At 40.7% G+C, this 13,332-nt stretch overlaps 1 protein-coding gene across 1 annotated transcript in view; it reads left to right on the top strand.

Moving 5' to 3' along the window:
- Positions 1–13,332, top strand: part of RNF213 (ring finger protein 213) — a 282,285-nt gene that overhangs the window by 166,721 nt on the left and 102,232 nt on the right. The window contains exons 28-32 of the mRNA XM_088448501.1: positions 573–4,124; positions 5,152–5,288; positions 6,087–6,182; positions 8,780–8,898; positions 11,367–11,474. Of these exons, the coding sequence (XP_088304627.1) occupies positions 573–4,124; positions 5,152–5,288; positions 6,087–6,182; positions 8,780–8,898; positions 11,367–11,474 (4,012 nt within the window). The remainder of the gene's footprint in view (positions 1–572; positions 4,125–5,151; positions 5,289–6,086; positions 6,183–8,779; positions 8,899–11,366; positions 11,475–13,332) is intronic.

Consider the following 13,332-nt stretch of genomic DNA (forward strand, 5'->3'; position numbering starts at 1 on the left):
CACCAGCAGTTGTCCACTGGCATCATCTCCCACCCCACCAGAGGTGATAGATCCCAGTAGCACAAACTCCCCACCCAAAAGTGTCCATAGGCCACCCTGCATCTGTAACCCCCCCTTCGCCCTCTCATGTGTCACTATATAAATTTATAACTCTCAAATTGCATGCAGATCCATGTAACTTTGTTTCTGGGTGATAATGGGGGTGGTTAGCTAGAAGCAGACGCATCATAGTCAGCTACTGTATCTAAAGGGCTGGTGAAATTTTCAATGCGATGGTGCATCTGAATACGCACAACAGCGGATTAGAGCCACGGATGGTGTCTCAGTAGGTGGACCATCGACATTAGCATAGAGACGTAGTAGTTGTTTCGGCAAAAGATGCAACCGCGTCTGCAAGTATGTTCACTTCTGAATCAGACCTCCTTAGTCACATAGCAATTAATGCCTGTTTATTGATATCCAGTGATCATATTCATATTTACACATAATTTTTAGAAGTTTATTTTCTTTAAATTGTAATTGTTCTGTTTTACTACCTTTTTTATTTAACAGTTTCATTATTTTATGTGCAGGCTCCTCAAGTGGTTCAAAACCGTTTGATTGACTTCTTTCCCAAAACATTCTGCTGTTCACCAAAAGAGATCCTGACAAAAAACACAGAAGATGACGTAAGAGGAGGTTGTGGGGATCCAGGAATGGATGTTGAGGAATTCCGTAGTGAATGTTTCCAGAGACCTTACCAGTATCTGATTCGTTTTGAACAGAGAGAAAATCTTGATACATTTGTTTACACAGAAAGTCACAGAGAAGGAGATCCCATGAGGTGTCTGCAAATATTCCTTATATACTGTGGAGTAGTTGATCCTACCTGGTCTGAGCTCAGGAATTTTGCATGGTTTTTAAATCTTCAGCTTAAAGATTGTGAAACTTCTGCCTTCTGTAATTTTGAGCTAGTTGGAGACACGCTGCAAGGATTTAAACAATTTGTGGTCAACTTCATGATATTGATGGCCAAAGACTTTGCTACCCCTTCTTTGCATATTGCAGATCAGAGTCCAGGAAGGCAAATCATTAACCTTGATGGAATTCAGGAACAAGACCTGGCTCCTTTCTTAATGCGGAAAAAGTGGGAGTCTGAGCCACATCCCTATATCTTCTTTAATGATGACCACATTTCAATGACATTCATTGGGTTCCACCTACAACCAAATAATGTTGGAGGCGTGGATGCCATCAATCCTAGAGATAACATAATAATTCGGGAAAATATCATGTCTGTGCAACTTTATGAAGGTTTAAAGCTTCAAAGAGTGCCATTCAATATTGATTTTGACAGTTTGCCTAGACATGAGAAGATAAGTAAATTATGTATGGTGCTCGGAATTCAGTGGCCATTTGATCCTGATGAAACATACGAACTTACCATGGACAACATTCTCAAGATTCTGGCCATTAAGATGAGATTCAGATGTGGCATCCCCGTTGTCATCATGGGGGAAACTGGCTGTGGAAAAACCAGACTCATTAAGTTTTTGTGTAAATTGTGTAAGGGCTTTGAAGTTGAAACTGAAAATATGAAGCTTGTAAAAGTTCATGGTGGAACCACTGCTGAGATGATTTACCAAAAAATTTTGGAAGCACAAGAAATTGCGTGCTTCAACAAAGACTATGGATGTGATACCATACTGTTTTTTGATGAGGCAAACACAACTGATGCTATTAGTAGCATCAAAGAAGCTTTGTGTGATCACACAGTAGAAGGAGTGCCTTTGAAAGAGAACTCTGGACTTCAGATCATTGCAGCCTGTAACCCTTACCGCAAACACACAGACAAAATGATCAAACGCTTAGAATCTGCTGGTCTTGGTTACCGAGTTAAGGCAGATGAGACTAAAGAACGGCTTGGCTCCATCCCATTGAGACAGCTTGTTTACCGCGTTCATGCTTTGCCTCCAAGCATGATGCCTCTTGTATGGGACTTTGGGCAGCTGAATAATGAAACTGAGAAGAAATACATTCAACAAATTGTTCAACGCTTAGCAAAGCAAATACAGATATCAGATACTGACATCCACTTACTAACTTGTGTTCTCTCCGCTTCCCAGTCTTACATGAGAAGGAAAAATGATGAATGCAGTTTTGTGAGCTTGAGGGACGTAGAGCGTTGTATCGATGTCTTCCAGTGGTTTCATAAACATCATCTGAAGCTGCTGCAACATCAGGAAAGAGAAAATACTTCTAGTCCAAAAGATAGAGTGGCTTGGTCTCTGGTGCTAGCTGTTGGTGTATGTTACCACGCATCTTTAGAAACCAAAGAACCCTACAGAAAGACTATATGTAAACTTTTTCCTAACCCCTACAAAGAACAAAAGTCTATTTCACGTGAAATAATGGACATTCAGGATCTCTTCTTGAAAGGTGTAAACTTAAGAGATACCATTGCAAAAAATCTTGCTCTGAAGGAAAATCTATTTATGATGGTTATATGTGCTGAGCTTAAAATTCCATTATTTCTTGTTGGGAAACCGGGAAGCTCAAAATCCCTCGCAAAGACTATTGTTGCTGATGCCATGCAAGGGCAATCCGCACATACAGAACTTTATAAAGACCTTAAACAGATCCATCTTGTATCTTTTCAGTGTAGTCCTCATTCAACTCCAGAAGGTATCATAGGTACATTTAAGCACTGTGCCCGGTTCCAAGAAGGGAAGAATTTAAGTGAATATGTGTCTGTGGTTGTACTCGATGAAATTGGTCTCGCAGAAGACTCTCCTAAAATGCCTTTAAAGGCCCTTCATCCTTTGCTGGAAGATGGTTGCATTGAGGATGACGTTTTGCCACACAAAAAGGTTGGATTCATCGGCATCTCTAACTGGGCTCTTGATCCTGCAAAAATGAACCGAGGTATTTTTGTATCTCGAGGAGATCCCGATATACGTGAACTTGTTGAAAGTGCAAAGGGCATCTGCTTATCTGATAAATTGGTCCTTAGTAAAATCTCTGACACCTTCCTGAGCTTTGCAAATGCTTATCACCAGGTTTGTGTGACTCAAAAGAAACAGAAAAAGGAATTCTTTGGTCTACGCGACTTCTACAGTCTGATAAAGATGGTATTTACTTTTACCAAGCAGTCTCAGGAAAAGTTGAAGGCACTTGAAATCGCTTGGTCTGTCCTCAGGAATTTCAGTGGGAAAGATGAAATTAAAGCCTTGGACATTTTTATGGGTGAAGAAAAGAAAAACATCCCTGAGATTAATACAATAGATTTGGTGATGGAGAACATTAAAAGCGACAGTGATGATTGCGAATGTCGTTACCTGCTAATACTGACCAAAAACTATGCTGCTTTACAGATACTCCAGCAAGCCTTCATTAAGGAGAACCAGCAATCAGAAATCATCTTTGGGTCAAGCTTCCCGAAGGATCAAGAGTATACACAAATTTGTCGAAATATCAACCGCATTAAGATCTGCATGGAAACAGGACAGATGGTCATCCTCTTAAATCTCCAGAACCTGTATGAAAGCCTATATGATGCATTAAACCAGTACTATGTGTATCTAGCTGGTCAAAAATATGTTGATTTGGGCCTCGGCACACATCGTGTGAAGTGCAGAGTCCATCCAAAGTTCAGATTGATAGTCATTGAGGAAAAAGAAGTTGTGTACAAAGAGTTTCCAATTCCACTGATAAACAGGCTAGAGAAGCACTACCTGGATATAAACACATTTTTGAAGAAAGAATTGAAAGTAACTGTACAAGAACTGGAGGCTTGGGTAAAAGATTTTAGCCAGCCCAACATCAGCAATCTCTTTGGTAAAGATCTACAGAAATACAGCCCTTCTGATGTGTTTATTGGCTACCACTCAGACACCTGTGCCTCCATTGTTCTACAAGTAACAGATAACATGAAGCAAACACAACTTGATGCTGAAAGTATAACACAGCTGAAGAATAAAGCAAAATATGTCTTGCTTGACTGCGCCACACCTGACTCTGTTATCCGCCTCGGAAGGAAAGAAATGATTGATGAGTACTTCAAGAAACAGAATCACGGTTCCATACTGGATTTCCTTTGTGGTCATGTGACTTCTGGATCTGATAACCACACTGTTTTCACTGAGGTATTCTAACACCTATATTGCTTTGTTTTCTGTTACATATATAGATTCAAGATTTTAATGTTTTAACATCATATTTTGTATTGCAGTACTTTGAAATACTGTTTACATATTGCTTCAAGCCAGAGTGTTTTTTTTAAAGGGCTGCAATTCCATAGTTACAGATGTGTTCTTACACATCTTTGCTCTAATGACGGCAAAATGCTCCTCTCGGCGCACCAGGTCCCGTGAGACTCTGCTAGCGCTGAGCGCCTTTTGTGCATCTAAATTTCATTGTGACTAGGACGCACCAGCCAACTGTGCTGATTAATTTGATATGCAATACTTGTATATATGTGTCAACTGAGTCTCTGAATCTGTATACGAACTGCAACAATGTACCGGCCGCAGCTTTTCTCATTTCAAGTTCCGTTGTGCTTCATTTACAGACTTGGGTGCACACAGATATACAAGGTTCCTATATCATAACCTGCACAACAAACTGGAAGACAGATAATTTTAAAGGGGAAAGAGAGTTTTGAAGGATCAGGGCTGGCTCCAGGGGTGTTCGACCAGTGTGGTCGCCACCCCATAGAGAGCGCAGTCCTCCCAACCGTCCCGATTTCAGCGAAACAGCCCCGTTTTTCGGGCACTGTCCCATTGTTCCACCCACGGGCTGAAGTTTCTCGTGGTCAGTTGGTAGGTTGAGGATGCACAATGCTGCAGCTCAGCTTTGCTTGCAGAGAGCAGTAGTACTGGTGAAGCTGAATGGATGCTGCGCGCATGCACGCAGAATCCATTCAGTGCAGGGAGACGGCAGGGGGCAGCCCAGCTGCTGATGGAGTGCTGGGCTTGACCTCAGCATGACGTAAAATAGGAGGCGTGCCATATGGACATGCCCCAAATGACGTCATCCAGGAGCCGGCCCTGATTGCATGTATTTTAGTAATTCATTTATTTTGTGCATAGAAAAAACTGACCCTGGCTATCATTTATTTGACCTTTTAGATTAGAATATTAATAAAATAAATGATGCCTCTGTTCTGTTTAGATTACCACATTTTCTCGCCTTCTCACATCTGCTGACAAAAAGATATTAGAAGCCGAGTTGCAGAACCAGGTTAACGGGATGGAAATTTTGTCCCTGCAGCAGTTTGACACAGAATACTCCTTTTTGAAAAAAATTCGGTGAGTCTGTAGTAGTTTGACTCTATATAGGAAGCAATAATAACATTGGGGTGCGGCTGTTTGGCCGACGGGCTGAATCTGTGTCCAAGTTGGCCACAAACTAATGACAATATCAAAAAGAGATGACTGAGCAAATGAATCACAGACAACTTGTGGCGCCATATAAATAAATGATGATAATAATAATGATAATAATAGCAAACGGTCACACACACATGTAGATTGCAATTATAAACCATTTGTATATTCTGATCTTAGGGCTAAAATGTGAGTCTTGTTGGTCAACCGTGCAGTTGTCAATTTGGTCTAGGAAATAGAAAAGCCAAAATTAAAAAGATGAATACTATAACAGTATAATGCTAAAATGAATAGTATAACAAAGTTTTTGAAAGATTCATAATTATATTTTCATATAAAATTTTCATATAAAGTCAAGACCATTTCTATATTACAGACAAGAACAAATGATCAAATATGGCATTCACTCATATGAATATACTTGTTTAAATGTATACAAAGATGCATATTATTTTGAAAGAGCTGACATACATATATATGTCAAGTAGTATACAATCAACCTTCTAGAAATCTGGCCACTCGCAAATGAATGACACAGTTTAATTCTGTGCAATTCTTCAATGCTGCTGCAAAGCTTTCACATAGGTGCAATGACATCAATAGTGCCCAAGAGTATTTAAGCAGCATAACCTTTGGTCCTCACATAAAACTAGTGCTGACCTCTGATTACCTTGTTTTGTTTCAGTTTTACAGTATTAATAGTCTTTTCTTCCAATTTAGGAGCTTTCTGGAGTGTTCTGCTGGAAATCTAATACTTATCATACAGACGGATTTTGAAGAGGGTTCTCAAGGAGCAAATCTTGTTGCATCAGCAAAGTAAGTTCCTGTGATTCTGTATTTCATGTTTTCCTCCCCATAAGAAGAATACATCTCACCAACATGAATTCAATAGATAATATAAAAATCATTAATGTGGGTCAACTCTGATGTTGAGTTTCCCACATAGAGCCTAATTCAATTTGAGCTGAGCCGCGATACTTTTCCGCGGCCCGGACTTTCCGCCTACGTCACCTGTTCTGCAGGCGGAAAAGTATTACTGCTTTACCCCGTGTTCAATATAGAAGTACGCGAAAATGGGACCCAGCGAAACTGAAACCAGCGGAAAGTACTGTCAGTTTTGGGGAAATAAGCCTGAAACCCCCCAAAAGATGCTCTGACATGGGGGTTCCCTATGGTACCCCCCGATTTGGCTTGCTGAAGGTATTTGGTGTTTTTAAACTGGCTCAATAGCTGCTAAATAGCATTTTTCTATACGTGATGTAGAATAGTATTCAGGAGTATTTTTTCCTGAAAATAACTTATCCCAGTAAATTTGGGGTACTTGAAAATGGGGGTCAGCATATTTAAAAGTTGCTAAAGTGAAATTGAAAAAATCGTGAAAAATCCACCTGTCGCAAACACCTGCAATCAAAAAAACACTTGAGGTATACTTGGGGACCCCCCAAGAGTCAAGTTCGCTAGTTGTTAAGTTTGTACCCCAACATTTTTTTTTTTTGCCCCCTTTTTCAAAGTAATTTTTTGGGGTGTCCTTAAGTTTAAAAAAAAAAAAAATTTGACACAGATTACCTTTGGGGGACTGTCTAAAGGCTGCACGGGGGTTCCCGCAACGTTGCACCCCAAAACCCCAATTCTGCACTTTTTTCCGCCTCCCATTCATAGGCGAAACTTTTCCGCCTACTACATTGCATTGACTTTCCGCCTAGGCAGAAAGCCTTTCAAATTGAATATGGGGTAAAAGTCAAACAGGCGAAAATGACGTCATCGGCGAAAAGTTTCCACCAAAAACACGCGGAAACGGACTTTTCGCCTCAAATTGAATACGGCCCATAGAATGTAAAGAAAGTCTATTACCCACTACACTTCTAGGTATGAGTGGCTGTCGTCTTTTAGATGTACATTAAACCTGATAAGGATAAGCTATACTCCTCCTAAATTCTTCAGTTCAAGTTAATTAATTTAAGATATATCTTCATCACTCCTCCTCTCAGTGTCATCATTAATCCCCATCCCCTCACAGCCAAAATATAAAAAGTAAAGGGATAGCAGGTAATACATTATAAATACCCTGTCTTCCTTATTCTGGCACCCACAGACTCGGTCCCCTCATATGATCACCAGGGAATAAACCCTACACTCAATAAATTATTAAACTGTCCATGGATGGGAGAATCTCCCCCATTCTGGCTTCAATAAACCCCTTCCAAAGTATGTGGACCTCTAGTTGTTGTCGTCTGTAGATAAGATAATATTACCCATCACTACAGTAATTAGCACAGACGTGAGTAGAATCATTTAGAAGAAAAAAATACACACATTTTTTTTAGTTCATTTTCTCTCAAATGCAAAAATAGAAATATATTTTTGCCCACTATGGTTAGATTTTCTTTGTCATAAGAGAAAGTTGCTGAAATTTCAAAGTAATTTGAGTTGGACTATACAAATAAATGACTGATATTGACGTTAGAAAGTGAGATGTGTAAAAACTGCCAAAATTGCCCCTGCCTCCTCACAGCTCTCACTGGCTGCCTGAATACCACACAGCCTCTGTTACCTGGGAAGAGCTAGAACTCTCTTACGGCAGAGATTATGGAAAATGCGGCATAAACTGAATCATTAACCTAATCCTTGCTACAAACTATAAGGGCATGCATGCTACTAATCTTGCTAAACAGCTCATACAGACTGTCACAAGGTCTTGATGCATTCAATGCCATAAAGTACTATGCATAGGCATCTGTAGTTTGAAGTGAAAATCTAATAACGGTTATTATTGTATTTACAGGGTACAGTCATTGTACATATTTTAATCTGTTTTTAGCTATTAGTTATTAGAGAGGCAGAGAAAGAAAATAGGAAAAGCAAAGAGTAGCTTGTTTATATGATGTTTGCCTTGTCTTTTGAGTCATTTTTATTAATACTTTAATGATCTTGTTTATGTGTCTTTTAGCTCAAGGATAAAAATTATTTTATGTGGCTAATGCTGGGTACACACTGTCAGATATATTGGCCGATCAATTGATCGGCCAATTTATCTGGTGCCTATCGGCCAGTGTGTATCAGCGATATGTCTGTGAATGACGTAGTTCACAGAAATATCGCGGGCGGTCTGCCGACTGTATACTGTAGTGCGCAACGTAAGTGGAAAGTGAATCCTTTTTTTATTAATCCCTATTTGCCTGGAGAATATTGTAAGAAAAATCAAATCCAAGAGTTTTTGTTTTTATTATCAGACTGGCTCATTGGGTTATTACAGGTTCATTCCCACTTAAGCTAACCTATGGGTCTGCAGATTCACTGCCTCTGAGCTTTTGTCGTAAAATGCATTCAACATATTGTATATGTGCCTGTAGGTGTTTAGTTTATTACATAATTTCAGTTTATTAAAACTTCATGAGAATTACCTTTTTTCCCAGGTATTCTGCTGTGAATGAAATCAACAAAGTGAATCTTGAGAAAGTGTCTGTATTTGTCTATTTTATAACAAAACTCCCCAGAATGCAAGGAGGGACATCATACGTGGGCTTCCGTGGAGGTAGGATATATACAATTTCCCTGGCTGCATTGTGGACTTACATCATTTTACTCACAAAAAAAGACAAATCACAGGTGCTCCAAATCACTAATTATATATAAATACATTATGCAATAAAATTTTGCAATAAATCATACAGATGTGTCCTTACACATCTTTGCTGCAGTCGCGCCAAAAATCACCTCTCGGCACACCAGGTCGTGTGAGACTCTGCTAGCGGCGGGCATCTTTTTTGCCGAAAATGTGAAGTGACTAGGATGCACCAGCAGACTGTGCTGATTAATTTGGTGTATCAAGTGCTACAATCTACCTCCCTACACTTGGACTCTCGCTCTCCAATTGCCAGTGTTTAATTTGTTGCTTCAGCACGCCAGAACATATGGCTCTTTCTAGTCTTTCTCCGTACTTGGCATTTCTCCAAGTTAGAGCAGTCCTATGTACTAGACCAACTTTTCAACCTAAAGGTGTCTCTAGTTTTTTCATCTAAATCAGGACAAATTTATACCAGCCATATCTACTAACCCAGCTTCAAGTGCTGAGTATTTTTCTTTGTTGGGTGTAGTATGTGCTTTACCTATCTATGCGAATAGGCCAGAGAATATGGGATGGCCAGCCTCTGAAAGCAATCTGTGGCTAGATGGATTACTGCTTCGATACATTAAACGTATATCTAGGAGAGAACCTCCGCGCCAGAACTCCTGGTTACGCGTATGACCTGATCGGTGGGAACTTCCTGGGCAGCGCAGTATGGGGCCTTGGTGGAACAGTTATGCAGATCAGCAGCCTGTTCTTCCGTTCACACTTTTACAGTTTAGTCATTTTAATGTGTATAGTCATGGAAGCCAACCTTGGACGCAAGGTGATGCAGGTAACTGCGTCTGTTAGTCCCCACCCTTAAGGAGCTGCTTTGGAAACTCCCTAAGGTAGCAGTGTCCCCCAGATAGGATTTTTGGTACTTCCCATTAAATTTCTTTCTCTGAATCCATCTGGGGGACACTGCATTCCCACCCTTTTTATTCTGCTATTGTATTCATTGTTAGAGAAAAAAAATTATATAGTTGATCTTGTTTGAGTGTTGGTTCTATTCTTCTCTGGGCTTAAATAAGTTCACACTGGCATTTGGAGAGAGAGTGTTTAGGCTGTAGGGTTATATAGGGGAGGAGTCGACACCACAAACAGTTTGACTTTGAAGATGTGTTCCTGCTCCAAGTATGCACCTCTACACCCCAAGGTAGCAGTGTCCCCCAGATGGTAAGTACCGAAAATCCAATTTTTGTGACTACGTGTTATGTAGATGTAAAGAGCAATTGAAAAAGATTTCTATAGTCCTAGCCGGTTATTTATAGATTAAAATTAGCTAATTTATTTTGTTTTGGAATAACAATTTTTGCTGTTACTGTCATTTTTGTATACATAATACTATTAACATTGAATATTTCTTAGCATAATTAAAAATAATACTCACATTTTCTATAATCCATTCAGTCTGGAGTCTGTCTATGCACCTACCACAGTTCTTGGTAGAGACACGGTCTATGGGCCTGATTCAGACCCGCTCGCTCACGCTCTGCATTCGAAAGCGGACCGATGTTCTGCGTACGCGCATGCGCAAGCTTCGTTCTGTGCGTGCGCGAACTACACACTGCGTTCGCAACCTTCTCGCTCGCCCAGCAAAGGCAGCCCAGGGTAATGAGTGACAGGAGAGGCCGTTTGTGGGTGATAACCAATGTGTACCAATGTTTTAATATACTTCCCGGAGATGGCGTGTTGCTGGTGGGCAGCACTGCCTGTGCGATTGGGCGTACGCATACACAAAGTGGGCGTGATTATGCCTTGGCGAGCGATCGCTTTCCCTGGCGTCACTTTGAAAAATTTGCATACGCATATAGTGAACGGGTCTGAATCAGGCCCTATATATTTTGGGAAAGTCATGGAAATCAATTTATGAAACAATCAGAAGAAGTATTTAATTATTTAAATACCTTAGATTTGTTTATAAAAATTATTTACTAATTAGGGGCATTATTGTGTATGTGATGAAGTTCAGTTGTGAAGGTCTGATATATATATTCATTACTTTTTGTACAGTATTTCAGTTTCTTTTTTGTCTATACCCATCTTTATGTTGCCAACTACATTATTCTCTAAACCTACAAATATACCATATTCTGTATTTTTATATACACAAAACCTGGTCACCCTTACATTTGGCTCTGCAATGCTGGATTGTTATGGGAGGATCACAAAATTGAAGATAAGTCATTTTAGAAACAATTAACAATGTAAGTAAGCTGCATGTGCCTGACTTTCCCAAAACTAGTCTAAATGGTGCAAATAAGACCATGTTTATAATCGTTTTTAAATTGAATGGGCTACGTGCTTTTTTGTATAGTCTTTGCAGTTGTTGCCATGATCAAAGTGGTTGTAGAGCACTTTTCCTAATGCATTGTGCTGTGTGTATTTGTCAGGATTGTGGAAGTCTGTACACATTGATGATCTCAGGAAGTCCAAGGATATGGTGACGGATATAACAGGACTTCAGAATCTCACCATAAGCCAACTGTTCTATAGTGAAGGTAAGTTGACAACAGTCAGTTTAACACCTTCAATGCTAATAACAAGCAGGACTTGTCCTTATCATATATTTCAAAAGGCAAGTCCCACTTGGCCTCAGCACTCGGCCTCAATGGTGTGTGGGAGGGCTGTAGAATTCTGACTCTTGATAATGGGAATTTCAGGGATGCTTTCCATTCATAGGTCTTTGGTTATACAGTGCATTCGGAAAGTATTCACAACGCTTCAGTTGTTCCACATTTTGTTATGTTACAACCTTATTCCAAAATAGAATAAATACATTTTTGTCCTCAAAATTCTACACACAATACCCCATAATGACAAGCTGTTAAAAGTTTTTTTGAGATTTTTGCAAATTTAATAATAAAAAAAAAAAACACTAAAGCTGCATACACACACAACGATTTTTTGAACGATTATCGTTAAATGATTTCGTTTAACGATATTCGTTGAAAAAATCTTTCACTTTCTGAGTGAAACGATGAACGATTATCGTTCATGCGCGTTCACTTTGTAGTTTGTAGTTCAGTCAGACTTTTCAACTGAACGATTTTCATTAAGGGAATATACAAAAATCGTTTGTAGTTCCAAAAAATCGTTCATTACACTTTAAAAAATCTGACAGATAATCTGACAGATAATCGTTCATAAAATCGTTGGTAACAAAATCGTTGTGTGTGTATGTAGCTTAAGAAATCACGGCCTTTGCCATGAGCTCAAAATTGAGCTCAGGTGCATCCTGTTTCCACTGATCATCCTAGAGATGTTCATACAGCTTAATTGGAGCCAATCTGTGGTAAATTCAGTTGATTGGACATGATTTTGAAAGGCATACACCTGTCTATACAAGGTCCCACACTTGACAGTGCATGTCAGAGCACAAACCAAGCATGAAGTCCAAGAAATTCTCTGTAGACCTCCGAGACGGGATTGTCGCGAGGCACAAATCTGGGGAAGGGTACAGAAAATATCTGCTGCTTTGAAGGTCCCAATGAGCACAATGGCCTCCATCATCCGTAAATGGAAGAAGTTCGGAACTGCTGTATGGTAGAGTGGCCAGACGGAAGCCACTCCTTAGTAAAAAGCACATGGCAGCCTGCCTGGAGTTTGCTAAAATGACCCTGTAGGATCTCAGACCATGAGAGACAAAGATTGAACTCTTTGGCTTGAATGCCAGGGGTTATGTTTGGAGGAAACTAGGCACCGCTCATCACCAGGCCAATACCATCCCTACAGTGAAGCATGGTGGTGGCAGCTTCATGCTGTGGGGATGTTTTTCAGCGGCAGGAACTGGGAGACTAGTCAGGATAGAGGGAAAGATGAATGCAGCAATGTACAGAGACATCCTGGATGAAAACCTGCTCCAGAGCGCTCTTGAGCTCATCAGACTGGGGCGACGGTTCATCTTTCAGCAGGACAACGACCCTAAGCACACAGCCAAGATATCAAAGGAGTGGCTTCAGGACAACTCTGTGAATGTCCTTGAGTGGCCCAGCCAGAGCCCAGACTTAAATCCAATTGAACATCTCTAGAGAGCAGGGGCGGATCTACCCACTGGCCAGGATGGCACTCGCCAGGGATGCCGGCCAAAGGGGGGCACTGTCCGGAAGTGCCACCAGCCGGCAAGGGGTGGAATCAGGCTGGGGCTATCAGGGCCGGAACTAGCGGCGGTGCAGCCGGTGCTTTGCATATGGACCCGCTGTGGCGCAGGGGCCCATAGCCACCGCTGCACCCACTGCTAGTCCCCCGGGCCCCACAAGTGTAGAGCAGACCGCAGTGAGAGCGGTCCGCCCTACACAGTAACAAACACACAGCCGCCAGCGGCGGCTGCGTGTTATAGCAGCCAGCCAATGCGAGTCA

The sequence above is a fragment of the Taudactylus pleione genome, unplaced genomic scaffold (assembly GCF_031769625.1).
Source record: "Taudactylus pleione unplaced genomic scaffold, aTauple2 ptg000456l, whole genome shotgun sequence".
Classification (NCBI taxonomy): Eukaryota; Metazoa; Chordata; class Amphibia; order Anura; family Myobatrachidae; genus Taudactylus; species Taudactylus pleione.